Below are 21,689 nucleotides of genomic sequence, written 5' to 3' on the forward strand. Positions count from 1 at the left end.
TTTTGCCAGGAAAGACCCTTTTGTCAATCGTGGGATCTTTAACGTGCACACCCAATGTAGTGTACACGGGGGGAGGTTCGGACACCGAAGAGAGTCTGCACACAAAGTTGACTCTGTGAAATAAATTTCCGCCGAACCTGGGATCGAACTCACGCTGACAGCGGCCAACTGAATACAAATCCAGCGCGCTACCAACTGAGCTATATCCCCGCAACAACACGAATTTCCCAGCATTGGGATGATACGGTATTACATGAAATGGCTGAGTTGTTTGTGTATGTGTTTCAGGTATCAGAGTCAGCCCCTCAGGAAATCAAAGTTTATTTTTCTGACGGTGTGGTTCACACTTTGTTCCTGGAGAATACTAGTGATCTTAACATCCATAGACAGGTACGTACGTGCAGCCTTGAAATTCATAACTGTAATGGTTGGTTCATTTCTTGAATGCAATTATGGGATGATATGATGTATTTGCGTATTGCGCTCTGTGTGTGCATGGGTGTGTGTTTGGAGAGGAAAGATTTGTATAGTCATCTTCATTTGCATGGTACTATGTTAGCAGCTGTTAATGTAATGCATTCTTTTTTTTCTTCCCCAGACAGATTATGTGTCTTGTCTCTGGAATTATACAATGTACTATTCCCTTTTCATTTGCCGTGGCTTTTTCAATTTAAACATTTTTCAACAAGATTTTTTCATGTGTACAGCTGAAGTGAATAGACCCTATCGGTATCCCAAGCTCTTGTAAACTTCAAAGCATAGCAAAGAATGTGGTACAGCTATCTTGCGCGAGCTGCAAAAGCCACGGTTTCGAAGTTTTTGCAATGTTCAAAGCATAACAAAGAGCGTGTCTCGCGAATATCTTGCGAGAGTTGCTCAGATACTGAAAAGGTCTATTGCAGAGTTATGTTGAATGTGTATAGTTTTGGGATTCACTATGTCAATTGATGATGCTTTCAGAAATGGATGAATGCTCTGAACGAGCACATCGCCTTCAGCACACATTACACTCACAAAGGGGAACAACTTAAGGATGAAGAGGAGTTGATGCCCTTGGGAACCATGCAGGATTCTTTGCAGGTGAGAATAATGCTGACACAAAAACCTGATGTATTGCTTGTAGATCCTTGTGCTACTGCCCTGCTGGCCAGTACATGACACAGAAATAAGGAAATCAAACCAGAAACATTAGATACTAGAGAAGTGACTGTTATTAAAACAAGAAATTCCTCCAAGGTAGGAAAAACACCCCCGTCCTTACCATTCTCACTGCCACCAACTGAGAAGGTTATTTCCCTTTGACCATTAATATGTCCCTCTATAAGTCCTTGTAGAATCTTAATCCACCAATAACTCCCTAACCGTGTGTTTGACTGGTCCCAATTTTTGTAAGGACCGTCTCAGGAATGTATAGAACCTGTTCACCAAGTTTGGTGACGATCAGTCTGTTCATTCTTGAGATCTATATGCGAATACAAACACACAAACAAACAAACAAACACATCGACCGAATCCTATACACACCCCAATACCGGGGGTGTAATGAGGGAGGGGGTTGTATATTGGAATTCTTCAGATTTTTGTCTCAGTCTCTTATGTCTTTGTCATCACACTTGTCCCTCAGACGGCCCAGGCCCTCCAAAAGATTCCAAATACCATTAAATTACTACACTTAAGGCTTTTCAAGGGTTTGCAGGTCTGTAATAATAATACATCACTTTTCTATAGCGCAAGTCTCAATTCACAGCTCCAAGTGCTTTAAAATTCCAATAAACACCTCTCACATACACACACACACATGACACACACACACACACATGTCACACACACACACATGTCACACACACACACACGTCACACACACACACACACGTCACACACACACGTCACACACACACGTCTCACTCACACATGTCACACACACACGTCACACACACACACGTCTCTCACACACACACACACATGCATACATTGTATTGGGATTCTTCCGGTCTTTGTCTCAATCTTATGTCTTTTTCTTCACACTTGTTCCTCAGACTGCCCAGGCCCACCAGAAGATTCTGGAGAAGCAGTGCACGATGCTGAGGAACACGGTGGACACGTTAGAACATTTCATCCTGCGGTCTCCGTCTGCCAACGCCGAGAATAAGGCCAACAACTCCACGGCCGCCGTTGTCGTCAGATCTCAGGAACATGGTCAGTGACTTGATTTATGTGGATAACTTGTTGGTGTGAAGTTGGTTGTCCTTTTGTCTGGGAGTGGCGAGGGGAGTGAGGGGGGGGGGGGGGGTTGAATAAGTCATTATGGAGTGAGGGAGGGTGTGTGGATTAAGCCTGTGTGTGGATTAATTGGGCAAAGTCGACTACACGAAGTATACTTCGCGAAGCTGGCCGCACGGAGCTTTAGCACTGAGTTTTCTGTAAAAAGACTTTGCAAAGCTGGCCGCACAAAGCTTTAGCACTGAGTTTTCTGTAAAAAGACTTTGCAAAGCTGGCCGCACAAAGCTTTAGCACTGAGTTTTCTGTAAAAAGACTTTGCAAAGCTGGCCGCACAAAGCTTTAGCACTGAGTTTTCTGTAAAAAGACTTTGCAAAGTCTTCGCGTGGACGACTTCAGGCTCAATTCTTTCTTTCTTTATTTGGTGTTTAACGTCGTTTTCAACCACGAAGGTTATATCGCGACGGGGGGAGATGGGATAGAGCCACTTGTTAATTGTTTCTTGTTCACAAAAGCACTAATCAAAAAATTGCTCCAGGGGCTTGCAACGTAGTACAATATATGACCTTACTGGGAGAATGCAAGTTTCCAGTACAAAGGACTTAACATTTCTTACATACTGCTTGACTAAAATCTTTACAAACACAGGCTCAATTAAGGACAGGCTTTAGGGGGTGGTTTGAAAAGTGTGTGTCTTTTAGTTTGTCTTTGAGTATGGCTGTTTTTTTTCTCTCTGTCTGTCTTTGTGAGTGTGTGTTTCTTAATCTGTATCTCTGAGTGTGTGTGTGGGGGGAGGGGGGGGGTATGGAGTGAGGGAGGGTGTCTGGGTTAGGGGGTGGTTTGAAAAGTGTATGTCTTTTAGTTTGTCTTTGTGTATGGCTATTTTTTTCTCTCTGTCTGTCTTTGTTAGTGTGTGTTTCTTAATCTGTATCTCTGAGTGTGTGTGTGGGGGGGGGAGGGGGGGTATGGAGTGAGGGAGGGTGTCTGGGTTTGGGGGTGGTTTGAAAAGTGTATGTCTTTTGGTTTGTCTTTGTGTATGGCTGTTTTTTTCTCTCTGTCTGTCTTTGTGAGTGTCTGTTTCTTAATCTGTATCTCTGAGTGTGTGTGTGGGGGGGGGGGGGGGGGGGGGGGGGTGGGAGGGGGTATGGAGTGAGGGAGGGTGTCTGGGTTAGGGGGTGGTTTGAAAAGTGTATGTCTTTTGGTTTGTCTGTCTTTGTGTGTGGCTATCTTTCCTCTCTCTGTCTGTGTGAGTGTGTGTTTCTTAATCTGTATCTGTGATTATGTCTGTGTGTGTAGATCTTCCATTAATCAACAGATAAATATTTGTTTATGTTCTCTCTCCCCCTCTTCCTCCTTCTCTTTCTCTCTCATTCTGTCGCTCATGTTTCATCTTTCCTCCCCCCCCCCCCACCTCCCCCATCATTGTTTCACACACTCCCTCCCCCTATGCCTCTTGCTCTTCTCTGTCACACTTACACACACACACACACACACACACACACACACACACACATACACACACACACACGCACATGTACACATACGCACACATACGCACATGTACACCCACACACTCGCACACACCCACACACACACACACACACCTAGACAGCGACATCTAGATAGCATAGCAAATACATCACGCTCCCAAATTAACCCTGTGTACTGAATGCAAGAGGGCATGATTACTCAGGCATATAGAGATGTATGATCAGTAAACAATTTTGTGTTAATAATAATCAAAATTGCAACTCCACCTCAAAACGGGCAGATGGCCTATATTCAGTAAAACATTGTCTTTGTCAGTCATTGTTCTATTGTCATTGCCCGGACAGTAGCTTACATCACCCTTTTAAAGCAGACGACACAATATGCGTTGACATTGTTTGATGATTAACTTGGATGAAGCTAATTGTGGAGATTTAGCTTCTTCTTCTTCTTCTTGGCGTTCGCAGAGGTTACACAGGGAGATTAGCTGACATGGATGAGTTTGTTTCTTTACCTGTGCTGTGTGCAGAATACCTGCGTAGTATCCAGGTGCAGGCGTCGGAGCTCCTCAAATCTTCGCGTGATATGTGCTCCTCCCTCTCTCACTGTATGATGCTCTTCAATCAACAGGAAGAGGTAAGATGATCTGTTTTTTTCTGAAATGTGCCTTTTTGTTGTCATAATTATTATCCAAGATTATTTTCGTGTTTGAACTGCCTGGTGTATAAGCCATGGGTGGGACATTTCCGCAGAAATTTTACGCAGATACAACTGTGCAAATCTGCTGGAGCAATCTATTTATCTGTGTTTAAGATTATGGAATGGTTTAATTCTCAAATGTCGTCCAGAAGCGTATGTATGTCCATGTATTTGATACCCCCTGGAGGGTTTGTAGTGAAATTGTGCAGACTGAAATATCCTGATAATTAAACATATATGATGATTAAATTTGAGCTTCACTTCAAGCATTTACACATTTTTCTGGGGGACCCATGCGCTGCAAAAAGGCAGTACAATATTATTGTTGTACCTATTTGGATGGCTAGGGTTGTGTACCACCCTTACTTTTTGCATATATTCCGTACAATCCACAATTGACAAGTTGCTCTATCCCATCTCCCCCCTTCCCCCGTCGCGATATAACCACACCAAATAAACAAACAAATAAACAAAAAGTACAATCCACATTATCGGGACTGTGGAGTACAAAGGAAGACCAGGTAAAGGTGAAAGAGTGAGTAGTGTCGCTAAAAGTTCTAGTGCTGCGTCGCTCACAAAAAATAATGGTTTTAGGTGTGACGGAAAAAAGAACAGGGCCTGAGTACATTGATAAATACAAGACTTATTTTACAACCATTTGAAAAATACATACATCTCCCGTGGCTGCCCGCAGAACGAAATCGTTTTTCTCGTGTTTTGAACTTGCCAGTGTTACAGCACAGAGCAGAGTCTGTCCCGCACTTTGCTTTGTCTACATCACATGGCCACCCAAACACCCGCACAACGCAACATTTTCACGAGAAAAACACGTTTATTTGTTTGCTTTGTCTGTATTACACATTTTTATTTACATTTACCACTGACACACCAAATTGTATACTTTAGTTTGCAAGTGAATCGTTATCATACAAAATAACGTTATCACGAGACGAACAGAGATCTCAGAGATCGTCTGCTTCTCAATTGTTTCGCGCAAATCGTGTAATATCTATTTTTGCGGAAACCTCCCAAAGAAATGCAATCTCAGCGGCTTCCACGTGCAACATAGTCGTGCTTATTTGGAATGTCACGTCCTGTTCTTCGTCAGTCACACCTATCTCGAAAACTAAGCGTCGCACAGAACCAGCGCCCTTCCATTATTCAAACAATTTGTAAACACAGAAATGCAGATACTGTACTGTCAGCCCAGCTAAAAATAATGAAATACAGACAGAATCCACCAAGAGTTTCGGACTTTACTTGTAGAAACCTAACTTAACTGTTAAACATTCCATACAATTTTTGTACAGATCCGACAGATACAGTTGAAGGAGCAGACGGAGAAGTGCCGAGTCCTGCAAGACTCTCTTCACGCCCTGGCGGCTGAGCACCACGAACTGGAACGTTCCCTGCAACGTCGACCATCCATGAAGACGCTCCATGACGAGGATGAATTCTACGACTGTGATGATGACTCTTATGGTATGTCAATTGAAATGTTGTTTGTTAGTTTGTCTTTTGTGGGTTAATTTTTCAGTTTTGTGTCCAGTTCTGTCTGCTTGTTTCTCTGTCTGTTTTGTTCGTTGGCAAGGGAGAGGGGCTCTTATTGAGACCTATTTTGGGCGGGGATGTAGCTCAGTCGGTAGCGCGCTGGATTTGTATCCAGTTGGCCGCTGTCAGCGTGAGTTCGTCCCCACGTTCGGCGAGAGATTTATTTCTCAGAGTCAACTTTGTGTGCAGACTCTCCTCGGTGTCCGAACCCCCCCGTGTGTACACGCAAGCACAAGACCAAGTGCGCACGAAAAAGATCCTGTAATCCATGTCAGAGTTCGGTGGGTTATAGAAACACAAAAATACCCAGCATGCTTCCTCCGAAAACGGCGTATGGCTGCCTAAATGGCGGGGTAAAAAACGGTCATACACGTAAAATTCCACTCGTGCAAAAAAACACAAGTGTACGTGGAAGTTTCAGCCCACGAACGCAGAAGAAGAAGAAGAAGACCTATGTTTGATAAGGATGGTGCCTTTCCTTCACTTAAAACATAGGGGGCAGTATAAGATGTTCATGTATCATGTCAGCCAATCTTTGTGACTACAGTTGCTCGATTTTCAGGGTTGTGGTGGGGGGGAACTATTCATCACCAATACTTTGTCCACAAACTGCTTGGGCAAATACTTTGTAACATTGTCTTATGTATCTGTCATTTATTTGTTTCAGGTTCTTACCTGCCAGAGAGGTTTGCGGACGCTCTTTCTCAAGACATCATGTTTGACGATGTGGATCATTCAGAGTCCCCAGTGGTCACTCAGGATGGACAGTGCATTCGGTCAGTAACACAGAAAAATTGGTGTTTGTTTGTGTGTGTGTGTGTCTGTCTGTATATTTTTCTGTCTGTCTGATGGTCTGTCTCTTTCTTTGTGTGCACAGTTTAGTGGGTATGCCTGGTTTGTTTCTGTGCATGTGATTGAGTTTGCCAGCATGTGCCTGTGTCTGTCTTTGGCCTGTCTGTCTGTGTCTGTTTTCAGGGTTAGTCTGTCATATGTCTGTTCTGCATCCCTGGTTTGTGAGAAAAAATTTTTATGTTTTTTCTCCAGTCAACTTGCATACCTTTGCAAATGGTGACAGATTTTTATCCTGCAGTACATATTTTCTCTGTGTGTGTGTGTGTGTGTGTGTGTGTGTGTGTTTGTTTGTTTGTTTGTTTGTTGTTTGTAACCAAGCAATAAACTCACCTTCAAAAATCGGTTCCAATTATTTTTCGTTACTGAGTATTTACTTTGACTCATACGTCCTCTTCTGCAAACCGTTTTTAACCCTTCTCATATATCTGTTTGGTTTTCTTTTCCTTCTATTCTGACCATGCTTACAAACTCTCTTTCTGTTTCCTCTCTCTGTCAATTGCTCTGGGCATTTCTCCAACTTATTATTTGACTCAAATAACTCTGCAAAATCAGCTCCTGCTTAATTGCAACTGCAAGCAAATCGAGTAATAATGGTACAATGGAACCCTCCTTTTATAAATTTACCTCCGTTTTAAGATTCCCTCCTTTTCATGACCTGATTATCTCAGATTTTTGGAGGTGTGAAAAGCGGTGGTCATTCAGTAAACTGTAAAGTGAGTTTTGCATGCTTGGTCACCAAGGTGATGTCAGCCTATGGAACAGCATTCATAAGTAGAGTTTTCATTCACATGATTGTGCTCTACATGTTACTTTCAATCAAGATCTGTGTTGCAATGTGAAGTATAGATTTTGAAAGCACGAGATGTGATGTCATTTAATTTTTTCCTCTGACAGGTAAACCCGTTTGCTGAACCTCCTTCCTTGTGTGAAAGTTGACCTCTACCTTGAAAAAACCTTCCTACCTGTGTGTTTTGACTTTTGTCCTTAGAACATGCTATTGTAGTAGGTAGTGCTATAGCGTCTGTGAGATATGAACAGTTCAGCGTATGTATGTTGAGCAAACGGATGGATGAAAAGTAAACAGCTTCACACAGACACGGACAGACACACACACTCACTCTCACACTCACTCTCACACACACACACACACACACACACACACACACACACACACACACACACACACACACACACACACACACACACACACACACACACACACACCTTGTCTGGCTTTATGTAAAACTCTCTCTCTCTATCTCTCTCTCTCTCTCTCTCTCTCTCTCTCTCTCTCTCTGTCTCTCTCTGTCTCTCTCTCTCTGTCTCTCTCTATCTCTCTCTCTGTCTATCTCTCTCTCTCTGTCTCTCTCTCTCTCTCTCTCTCTCTCTCTCTCTGTCTCTCTCTCTCTTTGGGGCAGGGATAGATATGAGAAATCAAACTACTGATTATTCTGCAGTGTATTACCTGAGGCGTTACATACAAATCTGTCCTTCCTCATTAGACATTCTTTACCTGTTGTCACAAGCCTTATTTTGATGTGAATTCTCCTTTTGTGTAAGTTTATGGTGACCTCAAGGCGACTGTAATTGCTTTACAGCATCCACAATGACAGACACCTGAACTACTTAAGAATTGCAAAGATGATGGTGACATATGCTGTTGAAAGTAAAGAATGGTGTATTGTGCTGACAGAGTGGAGAAATGCTTGTTGGGAATTTATATGATTTACAAGAACAGTGGAACTCCCCTTTTAAGACCTTCAAAAATTTGAGAAAATCGGGTCTGAACACTTTCTACCCCACCTATGTTGACCAAGGTTTTTTTTAGCCGAGACCAGCTGTGCTGCAGCAGGTCACTCAGAATTGTAGTAACTGTGTATCAACACGCTGGAAGCAGGCGTTAGATGGACGTTCCAGGAGGCGACTGAAGCTAACAGTCTGAGCGAATATATCCGTACTAAGTCAGATAGAGCCATAATGAGTGGGTACGGATATTACCTGGGAGACAATGAGTTAAAAAGGAGGGATTCTTAGAATGGAGGTTAATTTACAGAGTTCATGAACAGAAAATCTAAAAATGCAAGGTCTTAAAATGGAGGAAGTGTTAAATTGGGGGTCTGTATGTATACTGCATCGGATTTTGCCAGATATGCCTTTAGAAGTTCACAGTGATGCTGTTTGATTATTATATTTTGTTTTGCTTACTGTAAGCTACTGTAGCTATTGATGTGTACATTGTTGTTAAACAGTTGTTTGTTGTATGTTTATCAGGGTTTGCTAGTGTGTGATAGGGTTTGTGTCCGTCTGTAGATGTTAGTTTCTTTGTTAGTCCTGTGTTGACAACTCTTCGACAAGCGCTTAGAACTGTACCCACGGAATACGCGCTATATGTGACCCTCCACCACGGAATGAGTCGCATGTCACCTTTGCATGATTTTCATATTTGTACATTTTCTTAAAGGGCGTTTTATGCTCTATCCAGTGGTGAAAACCGTTTTAGAAAAGAGCGAAAACTGTTCGAGTTATAAGCCTGTGACTAAGGTGACCCACACACTGTTACCAGACACTCCCCGGACTTACATTAAGCCTAGCGCAGACCTGTTTACCCTTACGATTTTGGCGTAATTTATTACGCTTTTCTGCAAAAAATACGCCATTCCGCTATCCGTGTCAAGACTACGATTTTCATAAATAAAAAAAATGTGAAGTGCTTGACACAGTGAAAAAGGCCTACTACGTGCAAAAGAAAAAGAATCAGTGATGCATGTGCTTGATGTGATCATCTTTGAAATTATGATGACTACAAAAACTGACTGATGTGTTTTGTTTGTGAATGATGGATATATGTGCATGATTGCGTTTCGCAGACACAGTTGTGATGTGCGTTGTAATTGGCGACGAATGCCGCTGGATGATTACTATTTTTGTGCCAGGATTACTATTTTGGGGCTGAGCATTACTCCAAAACACTTATGGGGGTAAACAGGGCTGCTAGCGCCGAACCGCGCGAGGTGACATGCGACTCATTTTGTGGTGGAGGGTCACATATAAGCTTCATACTGATTGATTGATTGATTGATTGATTGATTGATTGATTGATTGATTGATTGATTGATTGAAGGAAAAATCAGTGTTTCATTTACATGTACTGCATAAAACTGTACCAAGCTGATGTTAGAGAATCAAAAGGATGTAATCTCTGCTTTTTTTTCAACTGATGAAAATGTGTGCATCTTTATGACAAGTTTTTGTTCTCTTTTTGATGTTTGTTTGTTGGTTTGTTTGTTTTTGTGTTTATCTGTTTGTAATATGGAAGTTGATTTTTTTTCTGTTCTGTACTCTCTTTGATATGTACAAATAATTGTTATTTACTGGAGATTGTCTTCCAAACATAATTTTTGACTCACATGCGAAGCAAAAGTGAGTCTATGTACTCACCCGAGTCGTCCGTCCGTCCGTCCGTCCGTCCGTCCGGACGTCCGTCCGTCCGTCCGGAAAACTTTAACGTTGGATATTTCTTGGACACTATTCAGTCTATCAGTACCAAATTTGGCAAGATGGTGTATGATGACAAGGCCCCAAAAAACATACATAGCATCTTGACCTTGCTTCAAGGTCAAGGTCGCAGGGGCCATAAATGTTGCCTAAAAAACAGCTATTTTTCACATTTTTCCCATTTTCTCTGAAGTTTTTGAGATTGAATACCTCACCTATATATGATATATAGGGCAAAGTAAGCCCCATCTTTTGATACCAGTTTGGTTTACCTTGCTTCAAGGTCAAGGTCACAGGAGCTCTTCAAAGTTGGATTGTATACATATTTTGAAGTGACCTTGACCCTGAACTATGGAAGATAACTGTTTCAAACTTAAAAATTATGTGGGGCACATGTTATGCTTTCATCATGAGACACATTTGGTCACATATGATCAAGGTCAAGGTCACTTTGACCCTTATGAAATGTGACCAAAATAAGGTAGTGAACCACTAAAAGTGACCATATCTCATGGTAGAAAGAGCCAATAAGCACCATTGTACTTCCTATGTCTTGAATTAACAGCTTTGTGTTGCATGACCTTGGATGACCTTGACCTTGGGTCAAGGTCACATGTATTTTGGTAGGAAAAATGTGTAAAGCAGTTCTTAGTGTATGATGTCATTGCTAGGTTTAGTTACCCTAAAGGTCGAGGTCAAGCATGTGAGTCGTATGGGCTTTGCCCTTCTTGTTAATTTTGTATTTAAAGAAACAGCAAGAACTTACTGCAGGTACATCTTCTCATTTATTCCTGATACATTTATCTCAATATTGCCAGTGTCTGAACAATAAACCCAATACTAAAGGATCAGGTATAGAGTGTTCATGTGTATGTAGGATTGGAATTAGAATTGTTTGTTTCTGTTTTTCAAATGTTTGTCCTGCCAAACATTCTGTAAATTGTGCATCACATGAGCAAGAGGTGAACCACACACACACATTTATGTTTTTTTTCTCCCCCACCCCCTCTCTCTCTTTTCACACACACACACACACACACTCACACACACACACACACACCCACCCACACACACACACACACACCCACACACACACACACACACCCACACCCACACACTCACTCACACACCCACACACACACACACACACACACCCACAGTGACACACACACACACAAATGAAGTTACAAGATCTGTATCATTGATAACATGGAATATTAAAATGGTTCCTGTTTGTATTTTCTTATATTTGAATTAAATGAGGTAGGTAATTGGAGGGGTGGGGGGGGGGGGGGAGAGAGACTCATTCAAATATCTGTTTTAAATGCTTTCTCAGGCATGATTATCTAAAGTAACGTGGTAACAGGGATTAAGCCACATAGCCTAAACACTTTCACAGTACACATCTCAGCAACTCAAAAAAATTCATGATCAATTAATGATACAATACACTACGTGTACAATGCATCTGCCCCTTCCTGGGTGTGTTCCTTCTGTCACCAGGTGCTGTCACACCTCACACAGCAACTGTAATAGATTACATGTACTTGCAATTGGCACAGGCACTTGAAATTAACATCAGAATTCTTGGATCTTGCAGTACTTCGGTTTCCCAATAGATGAATTCTGAAAATAACTCCTCAGGGTTGTATGTTTTATGGGAGAGTGACCTTTTCTTGCAACCCATACAAACCCGACGGTCATTTCTGAAAATCGTATTGCTCATACCCTTATTAAACTATCTTGATCTATAGGTGTTGTTTTTTTATTTGCTTTTTCTGTTTTGTTGTTGTTTTTATGTTTTTATTTATGTAGAAGTGGTCGACATACTGAAAACTAGCTTCAAAAGAAAATGAGTAAACAAACAAATAAATACATATAAATGATGCCTCCTAAATTTAATTCTTACTTCACTTCTCAAACCTGCATTGTGAATCATTTTATCTTCAGAACAGTAACATTACTGCCTTATATGCCAACTTTAGCTGATAGAGATTTAAATGGAATACTGCCTTTTGGTGTGTTTACCTTTTGTTATTGAGTACATTTGTATAATCTGCAAAGAAGCCACACTTATGTGCAGGTTTGAATGCTTTTTGTTTGCAGCTGTGAAAGCAAGGCCATTGGTTTGGCTGTATATGTGTTTTATGTGGGGGTTTGGTTGTGTGAACTAAGTGAATTTGAGTGGATGCATCTCTCTCTCTCTCTCTCTCTCTCTCTGTCTCTGTCTCTGTCTCTGTCTCTGTCTCTGTCTCTCTCTCTCTCTCTCTCTCTCTCTCTCTCTCTCTCTCTCTCTCTCTCTCTCTCTCTCTCTCTCTCTCTCTCTCTTTGGGGCAGGGATAGATATGAGAAATCAGCTACTGATTATTCTACAGTGTAGTAACACTCAATAAATTAGTTATGCAAGACATACACTGTGGTAACATTCGAATTTCGTTGAAGTTTTGCACAAAGTTTGCAGTGCAGTATTTGGGGAAGGGCTCCTAATATGGACCGGCTCCTAATATGGACCACCTCCTGTTCTGACAAACTAACGGCGCTAGAGCGCTCAAAACAATTTCATTCGTTGTATTCACCCTCTCTGGATAACTTGCACATGTCAGAACAGTTGTAGAAACACAAACCTCAAAACCGTTTGGCTTTTTCTCTTTTTATATTTAGTCAAGTTTTGACTAAATATTTTAACATCGAGGGGGAATCGAAACGAGGGTCGTGGTGTATGTGCGTGTGTGTGTGCGTGCGTGTGTGTGTATGTGTAGAGCGATTCAGACTAAACTACTGGACCGATCTTTATGAAATTTGACATGAGAGTTCCTGGGTATGAAATCCCCGAACGTTTTTTTCATTTTTTTGATAAATGTCTTTGATGACGTCATATCCGGCTTTTCGTGAAAGTTGAGGCGGCACTGTCACGCCCTCATTTTTCAACCAAATTGGTTGAAATTTTGGTCAAGTACTCTTCGACGAAGCCCAGGGTTCGGTATTGCATTTCAGCTTGGTGGCTTAGAAATTAATTAATGACTTTGGTCATTAAAAATCTGAAAATTGTAAAAAAAAAAATAAAAATTTATAAAACGATCCAAATTTACGTTTATCTTATTCTCCATCATTTGCTGATTCCAAAAACATATAAATATGTTATATTCGGATTAAAAACAAGCTCTGAAAATTAAATATATAAAAATTATTATCAAAATTAAATTGTCGAAATCAATTTAAAAACACTTTCATCTTATTCCTTGTCGGTTCCTGATTCCAAAAACATATAGATATGATATGTTTGGATTAAAAACACGCTCAGAAAGTTAAAACAAAGAGAGGTACAGAAAAGCGTGCTATCCTTCTTAGCGCAACTACTACCCCGCTCTTCTTGTCAATTTCACTGCCTTTGCCATGAGCGGTGGACTGACGATGCTACGAGTATACGGTCTTGCTGAAAAATTACATTGCGTTCACTTTCATTCTGTGAGTTCCACAGCTACTTGACTAAATATTGTATTTTCGCCTTACGCGACTTGTTTTCATTTTCGGCAGCGTTCACTCTAAATTTTCCGCCTAAAACGGCCTCGTTTCTGTCCACAGCCGAAGCTGTTATCACACAAAATTGTTTATATTTGACAGCTAAGACCGTATTTGTTACATTATAGCAATGTTGACTCAGAGTTTCTACTGCAAACAAAAAAAATAATTTCAAAATATCAAAGTATGTGTGTGTCCCCTAATATGGACCACCTTAAAAAAATCGAAGAAAATAAAATCTAAAGGCTATTTTCATTAATTCATTCAGAAGCTTGCTGAAAAAAAACCATAACTAGCCCTCGAAATTTCAAAAAAATATAACAAATAGCATTCTTTTCGTGGTAGTTGATAATGTCACTTATTTTCACTCTGTTTTTGATAAGCTTCTTTAGTTTCCTGGTGTGCTTCAAATACTGCTCTCATCAAACCGAAACAGATAAATCTAAAGCATATTTTAACTAGTCTGACTTGCACACTAAGTTGTATCATGTTATTTTGAAGTATAGGGTCCTTTTTTCAGTAATTCGCGAAGGCTTCTTCACCGGTCCATATTGGGCGCCCAGGCTCCTAATATGGACCATTTGTGATTTTTTGGTATTTAATTTTTGCTGAATGCCTATCAAAGCTAATTCACTCTAATTAGGACTAACAGTTAACCTAAGAGAGAAGGACTACCAAACACAAAACGAAACTTCTTCGCAAGGAAACAAGCTAGTTATCAGCATAAAACAAAAAGTAGTCCACATTAGGAGCCCTTCCCCTACTGATCAGTTGCGGTCAGTTGATAACTTTAATGATGCAGCAGTACTACTTTTATTAAAAGTTTATTTTGGGTTTTAAAGTGTAGTTACAGGAACTGTGTTACAACATATTTTCGTAACCCGAGTCGTAAAAACGGATATTAGAGTCATGCGCCTGTGCCCCACAACTGTCACAGCTGGTTTGTTGCGACCCTCCGGAAATGACCTGCGCTTTGTTGGAATTCCAACAATGGCCGCCATTGTAGGAATTCCAACTTTGCGCTACGCAATTCTAGAAATGTACCGCGCGCATAGTGAGAATTCTGCTCTTTCTTAGAATGCGATGTGTAAAATGATACAAGTCATGATGGCCTATGATGATCCTTGTGTTTTAAAGTGATCAATGCTTGCAGTCTTGAAAAAGCAGATGCATTGTATAACACACCAAACCAACCGAATTACAAAAAGCGGGCTGTAACAACACAGTTCAACGACCCATCCCACTCGACCAAAACGCACCAATTTTACGTAATTTTTAACGTTTCAGATCTTACATTTTACAACAGCAAAAACACAACAAGAGTGTTCCGATATAACTTTTCACTGGTAACTATCGATTGTAATAATTTTTTACTCAGTCTTAACTGATTATATATTAAACTCACACAGTCTCTCTGGGCTGTAGAGACAGCATTACATCCCTTTACTGAGTAGGCTCTTGTCACTGCATGGTAATCTAGGCTCTTGAAACGTAATGTGCAAGTCAGAGTCTGTGCGCTATATTGATGTGACTGATTGTTGCAAAATGCTGATTCAAATTAAAGATGATTTCAGCCTGTTGTAACAAACTAACACTCTACTCTGAGAAAAAAAAATCATTGTGTTCAAAATAGATCGAGACACCAGCAACTAGCTAGCTGCATGCGCTGAGTGTCACTGAGAGAATTGTTACACAGTGTACCCCTACACCCCCAATTCAAGACTTCCCCTGTATAAGACCTTACTTTTTCATATACCTTATAATTCATGACCTGTGAAAAGGGTATACTTTTTTGTGCCAGTCGAAGGGCTAGAACGAGGCAGCTCGTTTCTGGAAATGCGGCGCTTTGTTGGAAATCAAAAGAGATTTCGGGAAATCCCGATTATTCCAACTCTGCCCCGGATTCTTACTTTGCGCCCAACAGGTTCATTTCCCAGGCGAGGTTCGTTTCGGTGCGTTCCAGTCCGTATTTTTAGACAGGGTGCCGTGCTGTGGGCCAGTGACAGTGTCGAGTTCGCCGAGTCTGAATCTGAGAGGATGTGTGCCTGTATTCCTTTTTGTGTTGCTAAGTACAGCGGTAATATCCTGTTGAAATAACGTGTGAAATACTAGGTAGAAGTGCCGGACATCCTCTTTTAAAACGCGAAGCTCTCAGGCAACAGTGGCAGAAATACAACGCAGAAAAAGTCTACCAAAACTTTTCATTGGGACTGGGACTTCGGTAGATTACGCACGATAAAATGGAGGGACATGTGTTATGACTCCGAAAGAAGACACTCGAAGATCCATTCAGGATGAAGGATTTCTAACTACGAACGGGAAATGATCTACCATGGCCAGCACCACGGAAAAACGCGAGAAGCAGCCTGCTTCGGAGGCGAACGGGTTTCGGTAAGCGTTTGGAGCTGAGAGTTTATCGATAGTATCTGGATCTTTTACGTTGCACTTGCAGGAACCACTGTTGGTCATCTTCGCAACGGATGCGGGAGAGCGCATAATAATAATTAAAAATACAATAAAAGTCCTGACTTTGGTGGGACAGGTCATATGATATATACAGGCCTGTCGCTTCTCCCCCACCCCACTCTAAAACACTGCTGGCAAAACAATAGATAACGGTTGTTTTTGGCAACGAACTGTATCGAGTTGAACGAATGCTGCTCGGCCAAATACTTGTATGTATTTTGAATTTGATTGCCAAAGTTAGCGTGAAATTAGTGTCAACCCTACCCAGAACAGTTACGTACGGTAAAGAATGAGTTTCCAGGGGTGTAAACCATGGCATACCTAGGCCATTCACTGATTCAGTGTTCACCCAGCAGTGTCGGTGATCGATCTCAGTGACGTAGCTGTGATCAATAGAAAGGGTGGGGTGTTGAGGTTCATGACCCATTTCATAAAGCCCTTGATATCTTATACTTGGCAAACAGTTAACACCTTACTCATGACTTGAATCACACTTGCAGGAGAGGTAACTGATCCTTCCATAATAAAGTCCTGTATAAGTTGTGGGAAATGTTTCACCAGTCCCGTCTTGGAACCTTTGTGTACACAGTTGATGATGTTTTGGCGACCCTTTTGATGGAAACAACTATACAACAAAAGTTGGTAAAATGCGTAACTCACACTGAGATTTAACTTAATGACCTTCATTTTTAGACACAAAAAACATGAACACATGAACTCAAGCTAAAGCATGAAGTGACGTTCTATCAGTATGGTACTGATATATTTTCATTTTTGGTACATACAGACCTGGGAACCCATATGATTTCGCCGTATTTTGTACGCATTATTGTCTAGAATACGATCAGTACAGTCAGTTGGAAAAAAAATACCACGAGAAAAATTCCTTGACCACTTTTCGTCACAAGCGCATTGCAACTTTTTTCAGTAAACATTGAAAGAAGCATTTTGTTTTAAATGTATCGGTAAACTTAATTAATGGTGTGACGGACGCGTGTGAAGCATGTTAGAAGCATGGATGTTCAAATGTTGTGTACGTGGAGTACGCTGATTTTTCTGAAAATACACCAAGTTTGTTTGAGATTACTCCAAGTACAATACTGGGGTTCCCGGGAGTGGTATTCAAGAAAATAAAACATTTGAAGTGGTTTCAGATTCTGAGGCCGTTTTTGCTACTACGCTTTAATTTCCGATTTTAACTGGCATTTACGAGTGCACCTCACAACGTTTTTAGCTAACGAGGTTGTCTATAATTAATAAACCACGCCCACAAACACCCTTATCAAAGGAAATCACCGCCATTTCACGCTTCCTACTAGATGAGGCTACCGATTGCATCAGACCAGATGCGGACACAGCCATTTAAACATCAAAAGATTACCCGGCCGCATCATGCCGTTAGCGACTGTAGAGCCAAGAGGTAGGTCCCGGAAGTTTAAAGCCGTCACCTTGTAAGGATTCCTTTTCCACTTTGTACTACATAGATCTATCAAAGTGGGGGTTATAAGTGACTGGCATTTGGCCACAGCTTGTTCCCTGGGTGTGTGGGAGCGGATGTAGGTGTGTGTGTGTGTGTGTGTGTGTGAACAGTGGGTGGCCCTGAATACTGGCTATTTCATGACAGGCATGACATTATACCTTGTTGCTAATTTCAACATTACAGTTGTAGAAAAAACTAGCTTTTAAACTACAATACTTGTAGCTCTGAGAGGTGTTGATTCGTGAGTTAAATTCAAGTTGGGTTATAGGCAGTTCAAGCAAAAAGCAAAATAATAATTCTCTTGCAAGCTTGACAAGACAAACAATAGGTGTTCCTGTCTGTCCAAACTAAAGGTATTTAAAAAGCTGATCTGAGGATTAGAAACATTCAGGCGCCTGTGCTTTTGCCATAGCAGCATTTCAACAAACATTGCTTTCACCCTTACTCAAAATAAAATCAATGTCTTTCAGCAGAAGGTCACCTGATCATGGTAGATGTATGATGTGGTTATGTGCTAAAATACATACCTCAAATATTAGCTTGGCAGTTAAAAGATGAGCCAGTGTTTCCTGTGGAACCCCCTTTTAAGACCCCCCAATTGAAGGATTTCTCCCTCGATTTCAGACCTAATTTTTCAGACTTTCTATTCATAACCTCTGTGTAAATGTAATATTACCCACAATTCATTTAGAAGATTTCTCCTTTTTAAGACCAGATTTTCTGGGATTCTTTTAGGCCACTCTACCCCCCCCCCCCCCCTGCGAGTTAGGGGAAAGAGTTTACCTGATGCTCCCCAGCATGTCCTAAGAGGCGTCTAACGGATTCTGTTTCTCCTTTTACCCTTGTTAAGTGTTTCTTGTATAGAATATAGTCAATGTTTGTAAAGATTTTAGTCAAGCAGTATTTAACTTTTAAGAAATGTTAAGTCCTTTGTACTGGAAACTTGCATTCTCCCAGTAAGGTCATATATTGTACTACGTTGCAACTGCCCTGGAGCAATTTTTGTATTAGTGCTTTTGTGAACAAGAAACAATTAACAAGTGGCTCTATCCCATCTCCCTCCCCCCCCCCCCCCCTTTCCCCGTCGCGATATAACCTTCGTGGTTGAAAACGATGTTAAACACCAAATAAAGAAAGAAAGAGGCCACTGTACAGGAGCTGGTGCTTCTATCCTAGCAGAATTAACTGCTCATGCAACAGTTAAACATTGCTCTCACCCTTTTTTTGAAAGTATTATCACTATCAGCCAGGCAGATTTGTACATTGCGGTTCTCTATTTATAAGTTTAAATTTATACAATGCATACCTAAAATAGATTCTTTTCTATTGAGTAAAGGACTGTTTGCTAAAAAAAAGTTTGAATGGTGAGGAATCTCACTGCCTGTATGACCCAACAATTTGCACCTGCACTTTCTATGGCTTTTAGTGGGTAAGGTGTAAACATATATGAAATGTTTAATCAGAAATCAAGAGGAATAATAAAAAAAGAGTTTTATGTACTGAATGTTTATAACACTGATTGTGATGCTAGACATTGTGTTCAAAAGAGCATTGAAAGTCTTTGTTTTTGTCTGTGTCAAGTCTTTGTGTGTGCGTGCATGTGAAAATAAGAAGCATTGTCATCATTTTCACGAGTTTTCATTCACAAACACCTGGGAAATAAATCTCATGTTCCCCATGCAATAAATCGAGGTGGTGAATGGGTTTGAGCTTTCAGGTGAAACGTGGATTGTCAAAGTAAAAGCCAATCAGGCTGATTGTTTGATGTGTGGAACCATCGCGGCTTTGGATTTGTGTTTCCGAGGACAACGATTGTAAGCATTCACTCTCAAAGACCCAATCAATGTTGATAATTACCGCGGCGACTCATGGTCAATTTGCAACTTATCTCTGTAATCGCAAAATCCACAACGAAAAGTCATAAACACTTAAAAAGAAAAGAAATATGCTTAACACTTACTGAACTCACAGGTATGATCGCAGCTCTGTACATTTTCAGACTGGAAGAAAAGCGTCAACAAGCTACGTTTGACGTCACATACAAGGTTGACGTGTTATCTCGAGCTACTGTGACGATGCTTTGTGGCCCGGACTTGGATTCTAAAAATTCGTCTCCCTGTGGGTTATTACCTTATTGTGCATTTTGTTGCACAACCAAAATAATGACAAAAACGATGTTTGGTGGCTTGTTGTCAGACCAGCATTTTGTTGTTGGTCCTCAGGGAGCATATCGCCTTTTGTCTCATATTTATCAACCGCGGCCTTCGGCCTTGTTCGATAAAGATGAAACAAAAGACGATATGGTCCCCTTGGACCAACAAAAAAGCTGGTCAGTCAACATGCCACCAAACATCTTATAATATATTTATTCAAGGCCAAGAAAAATAAATGTTTGTTTCTGGTGACAAGGCACACACAATTAGGGTTGGTATGTCAGATCCTTTTTTTTGGGGGGGGGGGGGGGGTTCAGTTTGATTTTCATTTACACAGTACTGGTGTTATATATTTAGCTTTTGATTGGTTGGAAATCGTGCGAACTGTGCCCCCTGGAAGTCAGAAAAGAGTAACTTTCCTTGCAAGTTCTGCAAATTCGAATTTTTGTTCTTTTTGATAAAAATATGTTCTGAAGGGTCCATAAAGAGTTCTTGTGTTGAGAGGACAAAATAGTGTCGGTTGGGGAACCGGACAAAAGGAATTTGTGTGTTTGTGCCTCTGCCACTGTGTGTGGACATGCACCTTTAACCCCTTCACTGCCACAGTATAACAGCATTATCCGAACAGTCTATGGGAAAGAAATGTGTTTAGAACCCCTACAAGTACTTGGACAGTGGTTACCTCCCATTTAGTTTTCAGAAATGTCCTGAAATGTTGTTGACACAAATCCCACGTATGAGATACGGTTATGGGCGTAGGACAAACCGAAAATGACCACGTATTACATACGGGGTGGGCAGTGAAGGGGTTAAATGTTCAAGTCTGGTTTACTTGTTCCTGTTGCTCAAAATTGTATCAGCTGAGTCACTGACGCTGATGGGGTCTATGTCGACCAAAAGAGTGGGATTCCCTGTAGGTGGAGTTCCTGTAGGTGGATTCCCTGTATACAGGGAATACCACAGGGTGTAGTTCCTGTAGCGTTTCGCTGATATTGCTGAAAGTCACGTGATGCTAAGCGACATCGGTAGAATTTGATGTTTTTCAATCTTTTTTGATATTTCTTAGAAATTCGAGTATGGTTTGCAAGTTTTATTGAAAAACTCCACCCTGTGGGATTCCCTGTATACAGGGAATCCCTCTACAGGGAATCCCACTCTTTTGGTTGACATAGACCCCATCAGCGTCATTGACGGTTTTATTGGTTATTCTGCTGCCATGTTAGTTCAGGGTAGTTCAGGGTCTGAACGTGACACTGTGTTGGTCTCACCTTGATCTACAAGCGCTTAGTTGATTGGTATGAGCGTTGGGGGCTTCAAAGGCTGATTTGTATGACTGCCTAGATGATGGCTGATGTAATGCATCAGACTGAGAGTAGGTGATTAATACTCACAGGCATTTTGTTTAATTTCTGTACACAACGTGTGAGGGTGTAGTTAGGTTAATTATACAGTCACACAGCATGACACTGTAGGTAATTACACACTGCATAACCAAACAGAATCATTTTGTAATTGTAGCCTTTTTTAATTTGAATGTCGCAAGATCATATCCACTCGGTGTGCAAAAATGTACCTATTACATGGCCTCCAAAAATATCATGCAACAACACACACCTGTAGACACACACACAAATATTAGCTTGTACATGAACATAGAAGATAAAAGACATTTCTCTCTCTGTCCCACCTCTCCCCCCCCCCAGCACCACACACACACACACACATGGGTACATTCTTTTTTTCATTGGCAGTGTGCACAGCTGGACATA

At 41.0% G+C, this 21,689-nt stretch overlaps 1 protein-coding gene across 3 annotated transcripts in view; it reads left to right on the top strand.

Annotated features, from left to right (window-relative positions):
* The window catches only part of LOC138980594 (oxysterol-binding protein-related protein 1-like), a 69,943-nt gene that overhangs the window by 16,396 nt on the left and 31,858 nt on the right, over positions 1-21,689 (top strand). For all 3 annotated transcript variants that reach the window (XM_070353497.1, XM_070353499.1, XM_070353498.1), the window contains 6 exons: positions 289-390; positions 961-1,080; positions 2,037-2,196; positions 4,235-4,341; positions 5,715-5,886; positions 6,623-6,731. In XM_070353497.1, coding sequence (XP_070209598.1) covers positions 289-390; positions 961-1,080; positions 2,037-2,196; positions 4,235-4,341; positions 5,715-5,886; positions 6,623-6,731 — 770 coding nt within the window. The remainder of the gene's footprint in view (positions 1-288; positions 391-960; positions 1,081-2,036; positions 2,197-4,234; positions 4,342-5,714; positions 5,887-6,622; positions 6,732-21,689) is intronic.

The sequence above is a fragment of the Littorina saxatilis genome, linkage group LG11, assembly GCF_037325665.1.
Source record: "Littorina saxatilis isolate snail1 linkage group LG11, US_GU_Lsax_2.0, whole genome shotgun sequence".
In the NCBI taxonomy this organism is placed as follows: Eukaryota; Metazoa; Mollusca; class Gastropoda; order Littorinimorpha; family Littorinidae; genus Littorina; species Littorina saxatilis.